Source organism: Apus apus, chromosome 6 (genome assembly GCF_020740795.1).
Source record: "Apus apus isolate bApuApu2 chromosome 6, bApuApu2.pri.cur, whole genome shotgun sequence".
NCBI classification, from domain to species: Eukaryota; Metazoa; Chordata; class Aves; order Apodiformes; family Apodidae; genus Apus; species Apus apus.
In genome coordinates, this window is record NC_067287.1 from 31681172 (window position 1) to 31704092 (window position 22921).

General features: G+C 45.9%; 1 protein-coding gene across 25 annotated transcripts in view; it reads right to left on the reverse strand.

Moving 5' to 3' along the window:
- Positions 1–2501, reverse strand: part of NABP1 (nucleic acid binding protein 1) — a 100320-nt gene extending 97819 nt beyond the window's left edge. For all 25 annotated transcript variants that reach the window (XM_051623231.1, XM_051623241.1, XM_051623246.1 and 22 more), the window contains exons 1-2: positions 2207–2501; positions 1996–2134 (exon numbers count right to left, since the gene is read on the reverse strand). In XM_051623231.1, coding sequence (XP_051479191.1) covers positions 1996–2134; positions 2207–2297 — 230 coding nt within the window. In that variant the 5' untranslated portion in view covers positions 2298–2501. The remainder of the gene's footprint in view (positions 1–1995; positions 2135–2206) is intronic.
- Between the last annotated feature and the right edge of the window lie 20420 nt (positions 2502–22921).

The window sequence follows — 22921 nt, forward strand, 5'->3', positions numbered from 1 at the left end:
ACCTAGTCTGCCACCTAGAAGCAGGATTAATGCTCTTCACTTCATATTGTCACCTTTCACTTTAAAGATTCCCTCTTGGAAACAGCCAGCTGGACAGTTTTGTGGCAGGGCACAAAGAGGAACAGCTACAGACTAACAAATAGACATACATTTACTGGGACAAGACCTAACAAATCATGGGTCTAGTAACTTCCAGCACAAAGTTACTCCACGTATGCAAGCATTTGTTTTTGTCTCAGAAAGCGCCAGCCATAAAGCACTGAACTCCAGAACCAGCTTTGAATTTAGAAATACTACCTGCAGCAGCTTTCTATAAATGAGTTAATCAGCCACTGACAAAAATCACGAAGTGTCTGCTTTTGCAAAAGAATGCATATACAGCTTAAAATTCAACATTAGAAAGAAAGAAGAAACACTGTATTTACATGTGGGGCCTAGCTAAGCTTTTCTGCTTCTAACAGCCAGTGTCCTGCACTGGAAAGCATCAGATTAGCCTGCAGAGCTGAAATTTACCTGCCTTGCAACAGCAACATCACACACTAAAACCCATCCTATTTAAGTATAAAATTGTTTGGAAGACCTTGTATTGCAGTGTGAGGACATTTTTTTCTTCAGATGAGAGCCAAACCAAAATGTATTTGGCCACTTCACTCACCTCAGAGTCCTAAGTGAGCATGCAATTCATGTAAGTGAAGGCATGACTTAGCCACCCACTAGGAACACTTATGTCAGTTTATTCATTCATTCATGCAAGCCAAACTCACTTTCTGGCATGAAGGGTTACAACAACCCTCCCCTGTGTTGCACTGAAACACCAGAGCAGCCCCAGAAAGCCAAGCTTTGGACACAGCACAGTGACAGTGCTGAACAGTATCACTGTTCATTGTTTCAGTGTCATCCAGGCACAGGGCTTGGTGCTGGCCCAGAGCTCTGGTTTCATTCCACTCACCTCAGCACCCAGCACTCCATGTGCTCCCCACACAAGCAGGTGTCCCCACAATCAGGAGTCAAGCCTATTTGGTGTAAAAGCACACTTGCATAGGAGGAAGCAGTTTTGGTGGCAAGGGTCATCCAGTTTCACTCCAAAACCATGAAGTGAACCCAAATGAACAACTTAAGAGCAGCTCAGTTAGCAGCTCACTGAGTAACCTTTTACCTACTTTTTCATAAAAACAAACTACCTTACACACACTGTAGCTCCACCACCTCCTGGAGTGCTGAAGGATCAATGTAATGGATTTCTAAGTGTAACCTGACTGGCATGAAGAACTCAAAATGAAAGTGACTATCAATTTGCACAATTTAAATGACATGGAAAAGGATTTTAAAATTGAATCTAGCATACTTTCTCACAGCTAATAAACCTAAGTCTGTTTGGTTTTAATTAAACCAGCTCTGAGATTAAGGAACTGTACCTAACCAAACTACCATGCCCTACAGTGCAGCTCTAGCACGAATTTTTACAGAGGAACTGAAAAGGTTCTGCCGGTTCTTTCTATTAAACCCCCTACAATGACAAGCAGCTTTTCTGCATGAGAGACATTAATCATCCCCTCCTTCCATTAAGGAGCTGACTGCTAGAGGAAAGAATTGGCTGTAAAAACAAGAACATGCTTCTGACTTCCCTGCTTGATTTCCAGACCAGGACTGACTATTGCATCTCCCGCCTCCCCCGAAAAACAAGTTATTTTCCTCAGGAGCTTGTTTTCAAGCCAAACCGGGTCTCTTTAACACCACCTCCTCATTAAAAATACAAGCCCCTCCTGGTCCTCCATGAGATCCTACGTCCCTGCTAGGCACGTTCTGGGCTGGAAAAGGCGGGTTTGGTCTGGCGAGTGATCTCAGGGCGCTGCCTCGGTGACAGGAGGCAGCCCGGCGGGGCGGGCAGTGCCCCGGGGCGGGCAGGGCGGCCCGGCCCGCTCACCGCCCCTCCCCTCGGGTGACACGGGGCCGGGGAGCCGGGCCGGGAGCGGGGCCGCCCGGCCCCATACGCACCCTTTGGTCAGGCGGATGATGTCCCCCGGCTGGATGAGGCCGCCGATCTCGTCCCAGACGGAGATGGTGATGCTGCCCGTCTTGTCCGCCACCTTGCAGGACCTCACCTCGTGCCCGTCCTTCGTCTTGGTGACTCGCCCTGCGGGGAGACGCGCGGGGGCTCAGCGGGGCTCGGCACCGGCGCGGGCGGCCCGGCCCGGGCGCCACTTACCGATCTCCAGCACAATAAAGACGACATTTAAGTTTTTCAGTCCGGGTTTTATGTCTTTTATGAGGTGGTACGTGTCGCTCGCCGCGCTCATGCTGCGGGGGGCAGGGCTGGCGGGGCGGGCCGAGCCCGCATCCCGCGGGGGAGCGGCGGGGGAGCGGGGCCGGGCGGGGGGGCCCCGGCAGCCCTGACGGGGGACAGGGACACGAGCACCGAGGGGCTGCGCGGTATCTGTGCGGCACGCCCGCCTCCCCCCGCCGGCAGCAGCAGCGGCAGCAGCACCACGACCACCCCCTCCCCCCGGTCCCGCCGGCACTGAGGCGCACGTGCGCCCGACGCCCTTTATAGCGCCGGGCGGGCCCACCGGGAGCGCGGGGCGGGGGGGGCGGCGCGGAATGGAACCGGCCGGGGCACGCGGAGCGCCGCCAGTGGGCAACCGCCGGGCGCGAGCCGCCGCCGCGCGCTGATTGGGCCGCGCAGCGACCAGCTGACCCGCCTCGGGCGGCGCGTGCCCCGGCTCGGCCGGGCTCGGCTCGGCTCGGTTCGGCCGGGCTGGGCTGGGCTGGGCTGGGCTGGGCTGGGCTGGGCTGGGTTGGGTTGGGTTCGGTTCGGCCGGGCTGGGCCGGGCTGGGCTGGGTTGGGTTCGGTTCGGCCGGGCTGGGCTCAGCTCGGCCGGGCTGGGCTCGGCCGGGCTCGGTTCGGTTCGGCCCGTGGGGCAATCAGGAAACGAGGGTTCCGAGGAAATCATTCCCTGCCACAGAGCAGCCCCGGCACGCGGTGGTTCCGCAATTCAGCCGTTCCCCCTTAAGGAAGGGAGCGGAGCAGAGCTCCGTGCACCTTGTTCCTCCTTCTCCAGGCCAGGCGCAGCCGCAGCCGGCCGGGCTTCCCCTTCTCTTCTCGGTAAGCAGGAGCCCACGGGTGACAGCAGCTGTGCGAGGCCTGGCCGCGCCTCCTGCGCCGGAGCTGCCGGGCTGATCCCTCCGGCCGGGAGCTGCTGCTCAGACCAGAACCTGAGAGGAAGGCAACACGAGCCACAGGAGAATTTGCTCGAAGTCCCCAAGAGCTTCATCCACTTCTGTCCCAAATCCTTCAGTCGGCGCAGCTGAGGGGGATGACAGACCCTTGGTGGCCTCTCCCCTGACTGGCTTTAACTTCAGTCTGGCAACACTTAATGTCAGTAGATGAATGGCTCCAATTTAGTCACTCGGGAAAGAGGTCGAACCAAACTCCAGGAATTAGTGTCCCTAGCAAAGGCTGGACAAAAATACTTTTTTCTATGGAACTGGTAACATTATTTTCTTACAGATGGGGTTTTCCTACCTTCCTCTTCACCTTGTGTCTATCTCATCTGTTTAGAACCCTTGGGAAAGAATATTTTTGTATCCTCTCTTTTCAGCCCCAAGCACAGTAGGACCCTGTCCTGGATCAGTCACTGGGCCCTGGAGAGCACAGGGCTCCAGAAGAGCTGGCTGGCTTTCCAAGATTACCTCCTCTGAGCTCAGGGAAGGTCCATCCCAACAAGCAGGAAATCAAGCACAAACAGGAGGGAGGCAAACTATTCTCAGTAATGCTCACTGATGGGTCGAGAGGCACAAATTGCAACATACCAGATTCCATCTGAACAGAAGAAAACAATGTTTTTATTGTGAAGGTGCTCAAAACCTGGAGCAGGTTGCCCAGAGAGGCTGTGGAGCCTCTATCTATTGAGAGATTAAAAGCCCAACCCGACACCATCCTTGGCAACCTGCTCTAGCTCACCTTGCTTGACAGAGTTTGGACTAGAAGATCACAAGAGGTCCCAGACAACTTAAAAAACTCTGTGAAATACTTCTGATCAGTCTTTGCAAATGCAGAAAGAGACACAGAGCTCCAGAAATCTTGATGCATGGAATAGCAAGGCAAGGTCACAAACTCCCTCTGTATCTGTACAAGGAGCTGGGACTGTACTGGGAAGACAGAGTTGGTTATCTTTTCTGTGACTAGCAGGGACATGAATGTTCTTTCCAGATGCATTTTAAGACAGTATTGTTTACAGTGACTTTTCCACCACTGATCAACAATTTTGCTGTGTTTGTTTCACAAAGCGACACTTAAAATCTTGCTCTTATTTTTTGCATCATCATTCCACTTCCCAGCTCCTGAGAATGCCCTTGGAATTGTTCAGCAGTGATTCCTCTTTGCTGCAAAGGTGACCTGCAAAACAAAACTTTTTTTTTTCTCTCCTTCTTCTTCATAATGTATAAAGAGACGGAAATTATTCTTAATTTGTTTTCCAGTATCTTATTTCCTGCTGCTTTTTTAACCTCAGAACGGTAAGGCTTTCAAGCTGCAGCTGTGGGTGAGGCAACACCAGCTTTCTGACCTCCCTGCTGGAGGTGTAGTCAGTCTGCTGCCAACAGGAGGAGCGGAGAGGGCTTTGATGCAGGTGTATCTGCAGCTGCAAGAACTTCCAGGAGACTCACAAATACCCTGTAACAACAGGTAGGCCTAAAAAGAAGTCCAGAAACCATGACAGCAAGATGCAATGGAAAGAGAGGAGAGAGATGCACTGTCAGTACCTAGGGTTCCTGCAATAACCTGGTCTTAAAAACTGATTAGCACAGACTCCATGAATCACTGAGACTCCGCACCAAAACTTTGCTTGTGCGGGTCAAGGGAGCAACAGGGAGCATATCAAATAAACTGTGACTGCACCCAGAGTAGGAGCCTTTACATCACTGAAGGAGCTGAATGTCTCTGTGCCACTCAGTGTCTTACCACAGAAGCCTAATTTAGCCTGCACTGAAAGTCTACAGCCAGCTTCATCTCATGAAGTTGTATCCGTTTCCAAGCTGATTTGCTTGCTGCCGAACATTTTTCTTCCGTGTGCAAAGTGTGTTTACAGGCTAAGACACATGGGGAGGTTTCAGTCCAAAGCAAAATCAGGGTTGAATTCTTAAAAGAGCTCTTGGCAGTTGCAAGTCTGGCAAAAATCCCACGCATCTCAGCAGGGCTGGGATTTTACCCTCTGCCTTTAATGGAGTGACACCAGCAGAGGCTTTGCTCCAAACTCCCCCTTTTGTTCCAGTATTCAGTGCTATTGGAGTCCCAGAGTAGATCTTCCTGCAATAAACCTGCCAGCAAGAGCTGATGTTTAGTATTTTATTGTACACAGAGATTAAAAATGTATGGAAGCCCCCAAATGCCACCTTTAACCGAGCCTTACCAGGCCATTAACTCAAAATGAAGCCACAGGTTTGGTCAGCTGTCAGCACCCATTTAAAAAGCTGCAAGCCAGTCTGGCATTCTGGAGACCCTAGAAAACAGTAGCTTGGTGCCTTCAGCATTTCTTCAGCACACCATATCCAGTCATCAGGGTCAGGGTTTCCCCAGGAAAATATGAATGATTGCAGGGGAAGCCACACAGGCTTGAGAGGAACTTCAGCCCAGAAATCAGTGGGAGAGGGGCAGTGGGGAATCCCCAGTGTTGGTGTCAGGGACAGTCTCATGCATCTAGTCCTGCTTCTGGCTTACGAGCACAGATCCAAGCTGCCTGCTTCTTCCCTGCCTCAGAGCAGTGTACCTGCACAATACCTGAGGCAGGCAACACTGCCAGGTGTCTGTCACCAGGATTTCAGACAGTTTTGTCTGCCTACCTAGCTGCTGGCTAAGAGAGCTGACTGCAAGAGTACCAGGACACCATAATGTACCACCAAAGAAAAATAAAATAAAAAATTGCCAAGTAAACCTTCTGAATTTGCCGCATTCTTTCCAAAGAAGCCATGTATGTGTCCTGCAGCACTGATGTAGCCTTTTCTTCCTGGGCTCCACACATTTTGGCAGATGTTTTCATCAGAGGACTCAGTTCTGCAAGGCACTTATGGAACTTCTTTATTTCCCTTCTTCAGTGAATCCCACACACCAGTAGCGTGACTGACATGAAATCTCCGATGTTGGGCAATTCTAGAGCAACTTGCCTGCTCAGCTGTGAATCTGGGCTTGGACCACAGGAATTTGGGTCTAAATTTGCCTTATACAGATAAAGATCACAGGAGCTAGTGCCTCCTCAGCTTTTCAGAGATCCAAAGGACTATGCACAACAAGTCTGAAAGATGTGTGGGCTTAAAGCCCACTAACATTCATAATTACTGTTTCTTGGTTCTCCAGTGAGTGCTATAGGAAAAAAACAGGCCTTATGGTCCATCTCCTTCATCAGACTGGTCTTTAGAGGTTTAACAACTGCAGATGCAGGGATTAGCACTTTCCCACTGTAGCTGTGCCAGAATAACCCCCCACTCTGTTCATGAGTACACCAGTCACAAGCACCTAAACCAACACAGTGACTCCTTTTTACATAGGGAAAATAGATACCAGCTTTACACCAACAAAAACATGGAGTGACTCCTTAAAGTAGCCCCACTACCATGGTTGGTTGGCTGGCTGACAGAAGAGGCAAATGCTTCAAGTCAGAGGAAGAAGGCAGTTCAGGTGGGACACAGAGCTCTACAGATTTCTGCCTTTCCCCTGAGTCACTTGTTTCACACTCCATGTTGCTCTTCACAGAGCAGGCACCACTGGGGAGTTGCCTGAAGTGGCTCAGAAACCCTTAAATACCAGTAAGGTGAGTCCTTTCCTATCGTGTTCAGTCAGGACAGCAGGCAACATTTCAAAAAGCTTTGGAAATGCCTTCTCCTTTTGCCCAGCCCCATCTCTGCCAGAGGTGGTTCCTGCATGCTAGCTCAACACGTTTGTCCCGTGACACCCCTTCGGCAGCAACATGTGCCCCTAGAGCTGAGAAGGGTCTCTTAATTCTTTCTACCCAGGGAGGGTTTTGTGTCTTACCTCTTCTCCAGTGCCTGGAGGAGGTATGCAGACAGACCACATCACCCTGGCTGGCTCCACAGAGGCTAATGGGCTGGAAGTTCTGTCTTGGTCTTGCATCATCCAATGCTGACCTTCAAAAGAAAAACAGGGGATTTATGTCCAGGAAGGAGGCTTTGAAGATTTAATTTGGTTTGGATTTATTTTTTTGTAATGGGCATTTGGGCTTCTTTTCTAGGTTCTTTTTTCTTATTATTTTTTCTTGCAGCAGTGTCTGCTTTTTCCATAAAGTTTTGTAGTGGTCTTTAACAACAGAGACTTAAACCTTTCTCAAATCTTACTAAGCAACAGAGTGTTGTTAAAGACTGAAAAAAAACAGTCTTGCCACAGGTCTGTTCCCTAGGCAGAGGAAACACGTTTTGTTCGTGCTGCTACAGAGCTGGACGAAGGTGCTGTGACCCCCACTCCACCCCAGGTGGTCACACTCCCCTCCTTCCTGACCTCCCAGTGCTGCTCCACATGTGACTGCTGCATTCCTGGTAGGCAGACAGCTCTGCCAACAAGCCAGAAGCAGCTGCAACACCTGGTGGAAAAAGGGGGGTGTGGTGCTGGGATGAGTAACTGTGGGAATACTAGCCCTACCCTCCGAGCTGTGCAAACAAGGCGGCCGTGCTGCCAGGGATGACGGAGCAAGCCCCTGTCTGCAGAAGAGCATGTAGACACAGTCTCAGTTGTTTAGCTCCGTGTTCACAGCAAAAAAAACCAACAAATCCTAAGCGGACTAAACAAATCTCATCGTGGCAAAGTGCTTCATAAATTACTAATTCAGCCTCCTGCAGAGTCACAGGGACTCAAGCTGTTTACCTCAGAGTACGACACATTTTTCTTTCTTGCCTTCTCCCTGTGGCACCTGTAGATGGATTCTGATGTTCAAAGCTTTGTGTCAGTGACTAATGAGTACCAACAGTTGCTGCATATTTCCATAGGCTGCACATTACTGCTCCTAGTTACGACATCAGCAGAGGACCTAAGAATCATCTGCCTGGGCCAAAACGGGTCAGCAGATGAAAAATGTTCTTTTAAAGCATCAAACCTGGTAATGCAGCACATTTCAAGTGCCACTGGCAGCATGAAGAGGTTTAATACCACAGTTTTTGCATTTCCACTTCCATTTTCTGACCGTATATAAAATCAACACTCCTGCTCAGATGAGATAACAAGGAAATGGTTCTTTCTGGAAGCCACCAATGTACGTGAAATCAAATGAGTGCTCTAAATGGTCCTTGGACATGAGCACCTCTGGGAAGGTACTACTATCTCAAGTTGTAGTTTGGGATATTTTAAAACAGGAAAAAAAAAAAAAAGCCTAACTCATAGTGTTAACAAGTTTCTGGGAAGCATTTTTGCTGTAGTCTACACTGTAGCCCTGTGTTATCTTAGGGTGTGGGAGGGAATGGAAAAATAAACAGAACACAGCAAAAGCTTCCAAGGGGATCCCAGCTTTTTGGCTTACCAATCACTGACAGTTCAGGGACACAGGTTCCTGGATATTCCTGAATAATCCAGGCAGGGCAGCTCAAAACAGGGCCATCCACACAGCACTCTGAGTGCAGACACAACTGAAAGGCACACGTTCAGGAGGACACAGCCGAGCTGCTCCAGCATTGCACAAACAGGGCCAGGGCCGTCCAGCTCCTGATGATCCCACAGAGACTCCAGGTACAAAAGCTGTGCAACAGGCTCTCCGGTTACCAGCCTCAAATCATCAGCCACAAACCAGCTGGGTGATCATTCCCTCCTGGCATCTTACGCCTACCTGTAGGTTAACCTTTAGAGGCCTGATTTAGTTCCCACTGCAGGCCCCAGGGGCTCCTCTGAGAAGTCAATGCCAGTACAGCAGGCACCATGTAGTCAAAGGGGATTTTACCCAAGCTTAAAAACACCAAAACAGCCTGTATTAGATGTCCCAGTGAGCACAGCTTCACTTTAGGAAAGAGGAGCGTGATTCCTCACTGGCACTGCTGGAGAAATGGTTATCCCAAGGCATCAGAGCCCTCACAGCTTTTATTTACAGGAGCTTGCCACTTGGGTGCATTTCCAGTGTTGTAAAACTAGTACTACCGTGTACTACCACTACTGTTCCACTGGGGCTCCTTGATCAATCTAAGGCTTTAATAATGTTAAAATATAAAATACTGTCTTCGTGTTGTGTGGCAAGTCATTCCATTCCCTTCCTGTTACTTTTGGGTATATATAGGAGAGCTAAAATTTTGCTTCTCGTATGCATTAATTTTTTGTGGTTTGTTGTTTGGGTTTTTTTAACCATAAAGCCATTGGTGCTGCTAAGTATACTACTTCTTGTTCAGTCTGTATTTAAAGCATTTCTAAGCATCTCATCTTTACTGCAGGGTGGCATTAGATAATATTTAATAAATTATGTTTTGTGAAAAAGGATAATTAATTATCGGATTTAAGCTTAGAAAGCAAACATAAATAAAAAAGCCCTATATAGCTGGAGGATCAAAAATTCCTCCAGGTTTTTCAGTTTCCAGTTATACTCTCTACTGATGCTGCAGTTTCCTTAAGTTCTCCAGTCAAGCTAGGCAATACTGAAAGCAGACCAGAAAGCTATTCAAGCTTTTAATTTATAAAGAAACAGAAGAGTATCAGCCCAACTGTTTGACATAAGTCATCTTTACTGTAGGTGGATATTGACCTCCGGCTGATATAAGCCAAGGGTTGTGTCTGGCTTCTTGAACTCCAGCAGAAGCCTTAAGAACACCACCTTGCCATTGCATAAAAATACCCTTAGCCTCTGCTCCAAAGGCTGAATATGATGGCAAGAACAACCTGGAGAACTCTACTTGAAATTTGAAACCTGCTTCTCTTTTTCTATTGGATCTCTGGAATAGTTAGACTAACTATGGAGCAAGGAGTGTTAATACAACAGTGAAAAAAAAGGGACGTTCCTGAAGTGGCAATCATGTGAGGGCAACTTGTAAGACTCCAGGTCATGGTTAACTGGCAGAGCTTTGGCTGGGCAGACAACCATCAGCCTAGAATATTGTTCTTGCCAGGTTGATTTACTTTATGTGATGAAGGCTTTAGTGTAATTCAAGTATGTGAAAGATTAAAGCCAATACATATTTATTATTAAAGTTTTGTCTTGCTCTTTCTGTATCAGCTTTTTAACTCCTGCTGTGTTCTCTGATTTTTTTCCCATTCTAAGAGGGAGTTTTTCCAGCCTGTTATGCTACAGGTTTGCTCCTTGCATTGTTCTTTTGAATGTCCTCCTCCTTCCTGCATGTTTAGACTACTGTTTCATACACTATTAAAATACTGTTAGGTAAACTAAAACAAAACCATACAAAAACAACCTGCTTATCTTGTCATACTGATGAAACAAATAATATTTTATACCTATGTAGCATCTTCCATTGGATAGAATCTAGGCACGTTATCAATGGTATATTAATTTAACATCTTAAAATGACTGGAAATTAATGGATATTGTATTTGGTTAACAGATGAGGAGATCCGAATGAACATGAGTGCCTTCTCAGTTTTGGACTTGCCAGATTTGGGAGTAAAATCTATATTTCCCAAGTTGTACTGCAATGTGTGCTGTTTCTTTCCAAAGGAAGCAAACAGCGAAGTATTAAAATTATGCTACCACTGGCATAAGTAGGAGTAGCACTTCATTCCCCAATGAGAAGTATTTTCCTGTGATATCTTCAATTCATTTTACAGGTCTGGGTAACATCAGTCTGTCCCTTCCTCCCACGTGGGCTCACATACAGAGAGTCTGACTGAGAGATTACTTACTGGAACACGTATTTGTCCACAGAAAGTATTCTGTTTTGTCCAGTTTGTTTACTTCCTGTAGGATCATTAAGAGGCACATAATCCACTCCTTGTCTACACAGCCATTTCATCAGTCCCTTCTGACTGAGCTTCAGCAGCTCTGATGCAGAACTGAGAGATGCGAAGACCTGGACGACATGGTTCGATAATCCCCTAAATAAGAGCGATCCTGATCATCATCAAATGCCACATAAAAGAAGATACATAATAACACACATTGTGAATATTTTTGTTCAGGTTCTCCGTATTCAAGATTATTTTTATCTTGTGATACAAGAAGGGTTCTTCAAACATTCATATAAGCCAGGCTTTAGCCAGATGTTACTTTCAGAAACTTGATGGCACCTTTCTGGTTTTGAAAGCCAGTCCCATACTGGAACTGTAACAAAACTCTGCAACGCATATATAATATTTTAGGAGAAGTTTCTCAGGACATTTGTCAGCCTGGCAACCAAGGTGAAATCATGGCCAGCCAAACATAACAGAGATGCACATTGGGCTGTCCCTGCCCATCTGCAGCGCACAGAGACCATCGAGCAATACCAAGAACACGGTGCAAACCCTCTCCCAGCACAGCCCTGCCATGGCTGCTTGTCTTCAGGAAACCCCCCTGAGTTCCCAGCACCAGATGGAGCCACTCCTGCAGTTCCTCTCAGCCTTCTCTGAAGCCTGCAAAACAAGGGAACACCCTTCAATGGCCATTCTGCAAGCCTGCAGAACCGTGGTGTCATCTTCTTCTCTGCTCTTTATTTTTTCCAAAGTGTGTCTGTGCCAATAAAACTGGGTTTCTTTTCCAGCTGGATAAGCAGAAATGGCTTTTCCTACCACAACATTTCCACTTCTCTAGTTAAGAACCATGGCATTTACATACATTTATCCCCAGTCAGTGTTGCTGTATTTCTGAACAGGGACATCAGTAAATCCTGAAGAAGATTAAAATATATATATATACATGCACCACTATTGTATTAGCTGTTCTGGGTTCTCTCTATTAAAATGGTTATCCTCCACCTCTGCATTCACTGAAATTTTATGGTCACTACTCCAGATAACACACATCTCAATTTTGCAGCTCTCCTTAAGTAGCAGGTAGCAGAGCAACACGTAATTAACAGTAAGTGTTGTCTGCTTTCAGCCAAATGATGCAGCAGGGGAGCGTGCACAGAACTCACGTGGAGCATATGTCACACAGCCACTTCATGCCAGGATGATGATGGCCATGTAAAGCTCTCTTCCTGAGAGAGTTCACCGGGTACAGGTTACCCAACAGTTCAGCAGAAAAGTGTAAGAATGATGTAAGAGCATCATTGTGCAAGCCACCCTCTGATGTCATGGGGTTGACTTGGCACGGAAGTATCTGGTATGCAAATTGCAGACCATGTTAAGAGTTTTATAAAGCAACTGAAATCAGCTGCAGTGGTAGTGCAAAACACTTGCTTAATTTCATGTCAAGACCTGAGAGTGGGAAATACTCATTTTTACCAAAGCATGAGTAAAGATATGGCAAAACAGTTTCAGGTCTGGGTGAATTTAATCAAACTGCTTCCCTATGTCAAACAGAATTTAAAAAAAAATGAACAAAACAAAACAGTTGGTTTTGTTTCAGCTTGGCATGCAGGGGAGGTTGGAACTAGATGATCTGTAAGGTCCCTTCCAACTAAAACTATTCTGATATATGATATAATGAACAGGTATCTACCTAAGTTGCCAGAGTACTTCATAGGAACTAGAGTTAAATTATTTCATGCCCTCATTCGGATACATGGACCATGTTCCCCCATTTAATTTTCCATCTCTCTGTCCCCCCTCAGCAGCCACAGGGCCTCATGCAGTTTCCCTGGCCAGGATGCAGCACAGAAGATGCTGCCTTGCTGGAAATTTGGGCCACAGAGGAGAGTCAAGGATATGGGGCAACCAAGCTGCAGTTCCTGGGGGCATGGCCACTGCTCAGGCGAGGTGTGTCTCTGCCAGCTTGACCTGCAAACATGGGCTCCAGCATTTCAGAGTCATGATGCTTTTCAGAGAGGAAAATGACTGCCATTATCCCTCCCCTGGGGAAAAAATAAGTATGAAAAAAACAGAGTTCTCCAAGGCACAAAATTTCAGTTATCAACTCTGCCGCCACAAGCCTGGGGCTGTTTGACCCCGCTGGGAGGTCAGCACAGCACGGAGGCTGCCCTGCATTCTCCCTGCCAGCAGGGAAAGGGATGGCACTGGCAATGACCCAGGGCAAAAACAGAAACCCAAAACACTATCTGATGCTGAATGCCAGGACACGTTCAGTGAAGCTTCCCCCAGTTTCCTTATCAAGACTGACAGTCTTGCATGAAGGCTGCCAGACTGTGCACAGCCCCGCCGGCCCCCCGGGACTGCCTCCCTCCCTCTGCTCACACAGCTGTGCTGGGAGGCCCAGCACACAGCTGGAGCTGGCACTCAAAGGGTTGATTCTGCTCAGGGAAGTATCACGCATTTGAAGACTCAGTCACCAGGCACCAGATAGTTTCCATGGCCTGTAATTAAACCAATTTGGACATCGAAAGGGCAGTTCCCCTGGCAAGGTGCAGTGCTCCTGGCAGACAGAGCTGCCAGCTCTCCTGCATCCCACCGTTGCCATGGCAGCACCAAGGATGTGCACCTTAGTGCTTATGAGACTCCAAGAAGGATTTCCCATGTGAGCCGGGCTGTGCAATCAGACGCAAAGAACTGTCAAACCACCACAGTATGAAAATTAGCAATGGCCACAATTACACAAAACTCGAAAAGCTGGAAAAGCACTCATCGTCTGTGTGTTGGCTGTCCCTGTTTAAGGCTTTAATCTCCTGACTTCCAAAGTACTCTGATAAGCAGTGTCGGCTATGTGGGGACATCAGGTAAACAGACATCCTGTGACTCTGCATTTGGCAAAGCAGCCCTCCTTCCTTTCTGCTCCTGCTACAGTAATTCCTCTAGTATTTACCCCCCATGCGGTGTTTATTCTGCAGTCAGAAAGGAAATACATCTGCTGTGCCTGTGCTAGCAACTCCACTGTGACATCTTGGGTGTATGAAGCCCGATGCTCTGGATCACACTCTGCTGTTCTAGTTTTTTGGAATTCCACAGATGCCAAAAGTAAGCTTAGTTTAGTTTACACTAAAGGCAGGCAGGGCAAAGACACTCCACTGAAGCCAAGAGCACTACTTGCATGGATAGGGCCTACTCACAGGAAGAGGACTACTGGTAGAAACAGGGATTAAAAGACTGAATCCATCAGACCACAAGACTCTCTTTTGCTGTGTCAAGCCTTGAATATGTAAACTGGTCACTGGAGCTGAAAGACTCCCAGGATGACATCGCATGGAGATCACAGGTTCACCTACATCTCCCCAAGGTTAGGCTTGAGGCTTTTGACATTTCTGTCATTTTGGAGGACACCCAAACCTAATTATGTCAGGGACCATGTGCTGCCAAGAGCACAGAAGCTGCTGAAAAAAAGTCTTTGTACCCCGGTATTGCAAAAGTGGCTCAGTGCAGCCAAGCAGGTGGTCCAGTCTTTAGCTCCCAGCAGAGCACTGTATTGAGAAACGATAGCAATGGGACACCCACAGCAGTGACTTTCAGGCCTGTCACAACATCCTGCACCAGAACAGAGCAAGTACTAACTGGCTGACACCTGGGTCCTCCAAAGTGTATCAGGGCACAACCTCTGACAAGGTCAGTAACAGGTTTAGGGTGACCCAAGGTGTTACTTGGAGACACTTGCAGCAGAGGGGGAACCCTGCCATGCTGAGTCCTGTTGCACAGCCACTGCTTTGGGCCTCTGACTTGGCTACAGCCTGAGGTGATGCCCTGCCTTCTGCTTGTTAGCTGTGGCACAGGGAGGAGGGGTTTGTCCCGGAGTGTGGCCAAAGAGGCCTGAGAGTGTGAGACAAGGTGGCTCTGGTCTCTTGTCTTTCTCTCCTACTTTCAACTGAAGACAAGTCTGCCTTTTACAACAATGCATCCATCATCAGCAAACTCAGTGGTTTTCTGTCATGACTCAGCTCTGCTACATGCTCTCTAGTGGTGGAAATCACAGCACTGATGTCTTTGCAGGATGGGGGCTCACTCTGGTCAGGACTTTCCAGCACACGTGGCCTTGGTACCAGTTTCTCTCTGGCCAGGCACACTACACACCTCCTAGGGATAGTGCTGGACAGTCTGGTCAAAACTGCTGGGCTGAGGGCAGCCTTCTCTATGAGGTGGGTAGGAGTGATGAAAACATCAACACAGGGACAAAGCAGGGGCCTTTTCCTAGCAGCCTCCAGTTAACAGCAGCATTTCAAACCCCCACGTATGTGCAGGCTGGTATTTCAATGCCTTCTGGTTGCTATGGACAACCAAAGATTTCTAAACTGTCTTACACAGCAGAGGCCTGTCACTCTATACACAGTAACAACACCTGGCATTTTTATTACCAAGAGCTCTATGTCAGAAGGTAAGAAGTACTGTCATCACTTTGCAACTGAAGATACTGAAGCTATGACCAGTTTTAAATAAAAGTGATCCCTCAGGTAAACCTCCCATCCAGCCAGCTGGCATCTGCATCTCACACGGCTTCAAAAACCTGAATATGCAAAAAACCACACCCACAAGTTCTTTCTTTGGATCTACATCATGAACATTAATATGGTGTTATTAACACTGTACCTTCTGGGTGCAGGGAGTACTGTTACCCACATTTCAGACACAGAAAATTAGGTAGAGCAAAATGAAGTAACCTACCCAACATCATGCAAGAGGTTCTTGGCAGAGCTGTGACATACTTGGGTCACCAGAGTCTGATGGCAGCATTGCAGATTCTATCAGGACCAAGACAGTTAGGAAATTTGATAGCATCCTCCCATTTTAAGCTGGCAAAAATGCCTGTACAATCTGCAGTTACAGAAACCCACCCCCTCCAACCTGTTGCCTTAAGCATAGAAATACACTTTCATTGGCTCTAAAATGAAAACTATGATACAAAATTATGCAGGATAGTTAATAAAATTACAGTCTCTGGACTATTCTTTGGCTTAGCATAGAACAAATGTCAAGGAAAATGGCCCAGGAATAGATTTTGCCTGTCCTTCTCCATCTATACTTGATGCTTGCCCCCCTCTCTTTCAGCAGATCTGCAAAGCACCACCTAATTTATCTTCCCACCAGCAGAGAGGCAGAGAGCACACCTCCATGATTCATGGAGTTTTATACCCGAGGCGTTGGTTACACTGCAGCAGACAATGAGAAATTTGATTACCACTAACATGGTATTGACACAAATGTCAATGAGGCATGGCAAGCAGTATCGGTTTGAATCAAGGATCCTTTTCATCATTATTATTTCTGTTTGCTTCTTCCATTTTAATAAGCCATTGCTCTTTGTATTACCCAAATACTCCCGACTAAAACTATCAGGGGACAATTTAGTTTTTATGTAACACTTCATTAAGTAGGAAGCACCTTTAACAAAAAGGTACTGTGTGCTCACTAGCCTTATTATCTTTAAACACACAACACTCTGGCCAAAACCTCTGGTCAGCTGATGCCTTTACCTCAGTGATAACTAATCTGTTGTTTTATCAAAGCTAAATATGGTGAGAAGCAGGAATAACGGCTTTGTTGTTGTTTTTTTTTGTCTCTGGAGACTTGCACTCAGATCTTGACTGGACAAAAATTAAATTAAGCCCAGTGATCCTGTCACTCAGCCAAACAACTGATCTGCAGGTGGAGATCTTGCCTTACCAAGGGCCCAGGACATCATGGGCAGGAGATTCAGTGGCTCAGGCCTTGTGTTCCTGCTTGGGAAGAGGCCAGTGCTTCCCAGCTGGGTGGATGCCTAGCAGGGCTGCTCTGCTGGGCTGTCTGGTGGGAGCAGTGGCTGCTGTGGGCACAAAGGGCTTTGCACTCAGATGCCTTTCCTGGTTCTGGACTTGGCCAGGCTGCTGATTTCAGACTGCAGTGCCTGACCTCGGCCTTGCTGCTTTCCCTGTCTGCATTGTCGTGAGTGAATCTCATTTTTATGCTTTCTGATGATGCCTCTTTGGGCTCTTCCAAGCACTGCCTGCAAGCCCCAGGTCTCAAATGGCAAACAGCTTGATGCATGGCAATGAGTCCATGGAGAAACCCAGTTTCCCTCACTGAGTGATCATTAAATTTCCAAATCTTCAAGAAGGAACTGACTTGTTTCTAAAACAAAAAATTCAGTAAGGCCTAAGGAAATAGGCAGGGTGGGAGAAGAAGCAGAGTTTCTCGGGGCTAGGAAGGGAGCTCTTGATGGCATCCATGGAAGCATTAAAATGCTTAAACTCAGCATGGAGGCTACAGAAGAAATTACACTAAGCCTTGAAGCCAATCTCATTTCCATCCAAAAACAAGAGCAGAGAGGATGGAGAGGAATGGGAGGCAGGGGAGAGAAGAGCCTTATGGTCAAATGGCAAAGCTCACACATTGCTTTGAACTTTATACCTGTCCTTCAGAAAATGAAAGCACAGCCCAGGCAAAACAACCACAACAGAGCTTAGCTGGGAAAAATCCAAATTGGAAATTGGCAAAACCAAAAAAGACCTTTAAAAGCTAAAGAAATAAAAATACCTCCAGACTTTTTTTGATATATTAAAAGCTGAAAGTCTGCAAAAGCCTTTGTAACTGCCCTGCTCGCTGAGGGGTGGTGAATGGAGCAAAGTAAGAGACAGAAAAACACTGTGAGGCAGCTAAATCATCTCCTTGCCTCTGTCCTGCTGCAGGGTGATAGGAGTGGATGTGTGTCCAACCTCCTCCCTGGGGCACTGGACCAAGGTACTGTCAGAAACAGGGTGTGAAAGGAGGATGCACAAGCTCAAACTGATAAATAAAACAAACAAAAAATCACAGGACTGGAGGGCTTTCCTTGAAATGAAAGAGTTTGCCTACCATTATGCCTGAAAACTGGGGGTGCCCTAGTTGAAAATAAAGTATGCCAGTAACGGGAAACTAAACTGATTGAACAAATGAGTGGATTTCTCATGCTGAGGTTATCAGTGTGGTTAAAACAACTGTCCTCTTGTCTTCTTCAGACACAGTTGCTTCTGACTTGTTGCATCTGATAAACATGTTACACCTTCTGGTCAGCAGTTACTTAGGTGACCATTTCATTCTCCCTCATGACCTAGAGATTCTCACAACCTGCTTTGATCCTAGATTTGTTATTTAGTGATTACAGCAAATTTAAAAGCCAAATTGAAGGAAGGGAGTCACAAACAAGAATAATTCAATACTACTTCAAGCTTGGGAGAGAATAAATTCTACAAATAAGGAATACAGCCCAACAGAATAGACAGAAAAAGGTGTATTTTGAGTCTGCCTGGTGCACTCCAGCCATGGAAAGTCAGAGGACAGCTCTGCTTTTCACGACCTATTAAGCATTACATGATTATGTTCCGATTCCCACAACATTAAAAGGAAGATGACAAAGATCACTACCCGAATGGTTGGTCATTAGTACAATCTATTAAACAGCCAGAGACATGAGCTACAATTACACCCGTGAATATAAAAACTGTCTGGAAATGCCATCCATCTCATGCCGCAGGCTATGAAATAGGCAGCAACTGGGACAAGGGAGAGCACTTCCTTCCCCATCACCAGAGATCTGAAAAACCACGTTAGAAAAATACCTGCCTGGTGAAGGTAAAGCCAGTCATGCCCTGGGGCAAAGGGGAAGCCTAGATGACTCTGAAAACGTTATCCAAGCCCTATTTGGTATAGACGTACACGTGCAACACTTCACAACTGCAGCACTGACTAGTCAGAAGTCGGTGTCTGCTGGCAGATGAGATCACGGTTACTACAGTAACCACAGAGATTTTCCTTTCTCAGGGAGAGACAGAGGAGGTTTTTTTTCCTCAAACTGTAAGTATACTCAACTCACATGCTTAAATGCCTGCCGCTGCCTGGCTCTGCAAAGTAGCCCTGAAATAAAGAGTAACAGCAGTGCTTGACCATGTGTAGACAGGGGTGGTACCTCAGTACCCACACCCCCATCTCAGGGATGCTACAGAGTCAGCACCCCTCTCCCAAGACCTTTAAAAAAACCCCAAACAAGCCAAAAGATAAAGCCTCCCCAACTTTCCTCCCTCCAGACGCAGTGCTCAAGTTTAAGAAACTGCAAATTAAAAAACTAACTGAAATAACCGCAGAACCAGAGAACAGCAATAGCCAAGAGAATTTAGGGTTCTCGTTAGTGGGCCAGGAGCAAGACTGATGCGAGACTGGAAAATGCTGTGCACCCTGTGAATAAGATACATGGAGTGCCCTCTACAGTGTATCGTTAGACTGCACTTGCCTGGCCTGTTCCTAAGTCACTAGGACCTAAAATTCAAGTTGTACATTTATCTTATCCTCCAGTTCACAGATACTCTTTGAATCTAAAGTGTGAAAGCTTGAACTGCCACATTTATCCTTCTTTACTTTAGACACTTCCCCATCGCTTTATATTTACTTTCCCTAACAGAGACATAAATGTTATTCTTCCTTTGGTAAGGATTAAAAAACCCTCTATCGGTACTTTTATTTCTGATAGGGGTACTCCCTAAAGCTTCTAATTCCCAGTCCTTATTCAGGGAGACATTACTTGGGAAAAACATATTTTTTAATCATCAGGCTTGGCCTGAAATTGAACTGATGAAGCCTTTATTCACCCCACATAGGTGACTGGTTTCAATGAGCAATAAATGCTCACCAGTAAGAGCAAATGCTTTCTAAACTGGCCCTCACCTATGCAAGCAGAACTTAATGCCTTCTGTCCCATTACCAGTCAGCAGCAGAGATTGTCCTGAACATGTTTATAATACCATGTAAGTCTGATGTTTTATATGAATATATGCCTTGTGTAACATTTTCATTGCCATATGTAATAGTTGGGGTTTTTTTCCCCTCTGTGAAAGTCTTCCACTGGGATCTGCTGCTCTGTACTGGCCACTTTTAAAGGCATCACAAACTCCTTTTCCCCAGCACGTATTTTCCCATCCTATTATATTTATGTTTCGGTTTGACTTTCTCTGCTAGCACATTTGTTGAGAAAATAACAACCTTTGGGGGCGGATATTTCTTATATTTTCTTCATGCCCAAAATAATTGTACCTACTTATTAAAAACCTCACTGGCAGTATGATACAATAACCTTTGTGATGTATCTGCTTTTCAATGAGCTTTACACAGAGCTACTGCCTCTCTTCCAACTTTGTACTCTACAGTCCATCATCAAATGCAGCCCTGTGCTCTGATGTTTGTAACATACTACAACAAGAAATTGGTCTTTGAATTACATCTATTCTACCCTTATCTAGTTGATTTACTGGTTCCTCAAATATTTGCTTCCTTATGCTATCTTAATTGAAGATTACTCCTGCCTGTATTTTCTTTTACTGATGTTCTACAGAGAACACCACTCTCCCAGCAGCACTTTCCCCATTTTCTGCATACAGCATTGTACCTATTTTTTTCCACTACTTTACTCTTTAAAAAATCCAACTGAAAGTTTTGAAGGGCATTAAAAGTAGCTGGATTCCATGATGTAATTTTTCTTTTTCACAAGGGCAGTCTACATACTGAAGGCACAAACAGAATGTTTACAGGAGATACCAGCACCTTTAAGGAGGCTGTTTAAGGTCTCCTGCCCTTGTCTTCTGTATGCCCAGTAGGCAAAGGACCTATTAGTTGTGGGTTTATGTTTCCCCATAGACATGCCTAGAAACATGGCCAAAACCTCACCAGTCTGTTCCTGCTGTTCTAGCTTGGAGTAACTCAGCCATCATCACCATTTCACTGGCATGATGGAGATCTGCATCTGGCCCCACAACCTGCCCAAAGCAATGTTTGATAAACCCCAAATCAAGAAGTTTAGCCTTCCTGTGGTGTCAACACAGTACTTGTGGTTCCCTCTGTATGGAGCCATACTGACTGATGACACTGTTGGCCAGGGCTCAGCACAAAGCCACTCCTTCACTTTCTGCCTTGCTAATGAGAGCTGAATAGTAGATATTGGAGTTAATCTATTGTGACCAGTGAGGTGGCTGGATCCTGGCCTTGATCCACATCTGCCAACACTGTCTGATCAGCTTCAGGGGGCACTGATACTTCTTTTAAAAGAAGCTGCTGATTTCAAACCTCTGCCTTGTGGTGAAAGCCCTCTGGAAGCTCTCAGCTGTGCAGGAGGGCTTGGAGGAGTCTTGGTAGAGCTCAGCCTGGAAGGTGAGAAGAGCCCCAGCAGACTAGAAGAGCAGAGACATGGTTTTCCCAAACAAACAATGAAGCTTGACTAGCTCAACCTCGCTATCAGCTGAATCTGTACTTGTGAATGAAAAGCAGATGAAAAGATCTACATATTTCATCTGCTTGGCAGTTTTTTTATTAAAATCAGGTAACTGGAGCATGGGAACTCTCATCACAGAGCAGACTAACAACCCAAAATTGTTATCAAACAGTACCATATGCTTGGAATAAAACAAAAAAGAAATGGTAACAGGTTCTTCTAGAAAAATGCCAAACAGAAAATGCAATTATGAAACCTATTAGAGAAGAAGAAGCAGACATGTCATGGGATTGGTACAACCCAGTGGCAAGGACTAAGAACATCACCTGATGGTCTCTCCTGCACTGTACCTGCCTCCTTAATGAAGTGGGAGTTTGTGGCAAGGATTTACACAAATTATTTCTCAACATTTCTTTGACTGGTTTAACTCTTCTTGGTTTTCCTATCTTTGAGCACCCTGTTTCTTCTTGAAAGAGAAAATCGAGTTGGAACACTTGATTACCTCCTCACAACACTGCAGTACAGCATGGCTTGTCACGGTGCTCCTTATTCTCTTCCTGTACCTTTTAAAATTTCCCAAACATTTGTAGCCCAATTTTGAAGCCTCCTTTTTCACAACAAAAAAATCACCCAGTGGGAAGGGAGTTTAGCCCTTGAGAGTAGAAGAAATTTTTTCTTCCCTGCTGTGTCCTGCAACAGAGCTTTATCTTGTCGTGTTGTTTTTTTTTAAATTAGATCCCAAGAAGATGACTAATAATGATCACAAATAGGAAAGCTTTGCCTGAAGTTGCTAATAATATTCTATCACCTTATCTTTAAATTGTTTTTCATGGATTATAGAAGTTTATAATTATGAATCCTCCTCAGCTTCATTTTATTTAGTACAGTAGCATAATCAAAACCATCCTGCTCTCTATAGCAAATCCTCTTTTTAAAGCCCTTGTTCAACGTCCTCCCTCATTTTCATTTGCTTTGCTGCTGATTATACTCAAATCTGGCATCTGAAAAGGTAACTGTAGCATTGAGCATTTTTTCCAACACAGACCGTACCTCTTTTTCTGGATGTTAATGCTGTAAAAGTGTATTTTAAACAACCAGGCAGCCTGCAGTGAAATGCCTTACATTCCCATTGTGTTACCGTAAATACCATTCTTATGAAGAAATGATTGACTCTGCTTAACACACTGCTTGAGTAGTCTGCAGAGATGTCTGTGGTGCCAGTGTCATTCCCATGCTTTAATTATAATTTTAATCATCCATGATCTTTCATTTGTTTGTGCTATAAGCCAATTATTTTTTTCTATCACAAAGCACTGGAACCATGTCTTAGTATTAATAATTTTTATTATTAAGTGATTTGCACTTCACTCCTGCTCTCTTGCTTAACAAGATCCCCAGTTTCCAAAGCTGCTCCAAAACAACCACACAAAACACATTAGCTGCCTCCCACCCTCTGCACATAAACAGGACATTTGAGGACTCATTCAGATTTGGACTTGGTGAGAGCCTCACCACAGTGTTAATACAGATGTGTACCTGCAGGGAACAATTCAGTGCACTCCACAGCCAGAATCTCACACCTCCAAGGACCTCTCAAGCCCTTTTTCTTGCCCTGCGGTCAATAATTTATATCAGAAGTCCTTCACACCTTGCCTTTTAACACTACTCCTGTGTGGTCTTTGGTGGGCAGGTACAGGAGAACACAGTCTGCTCTGCCAGCCACCACCCTATAATCACACAACATGGCACCAATCTTGAGACAGTAACTC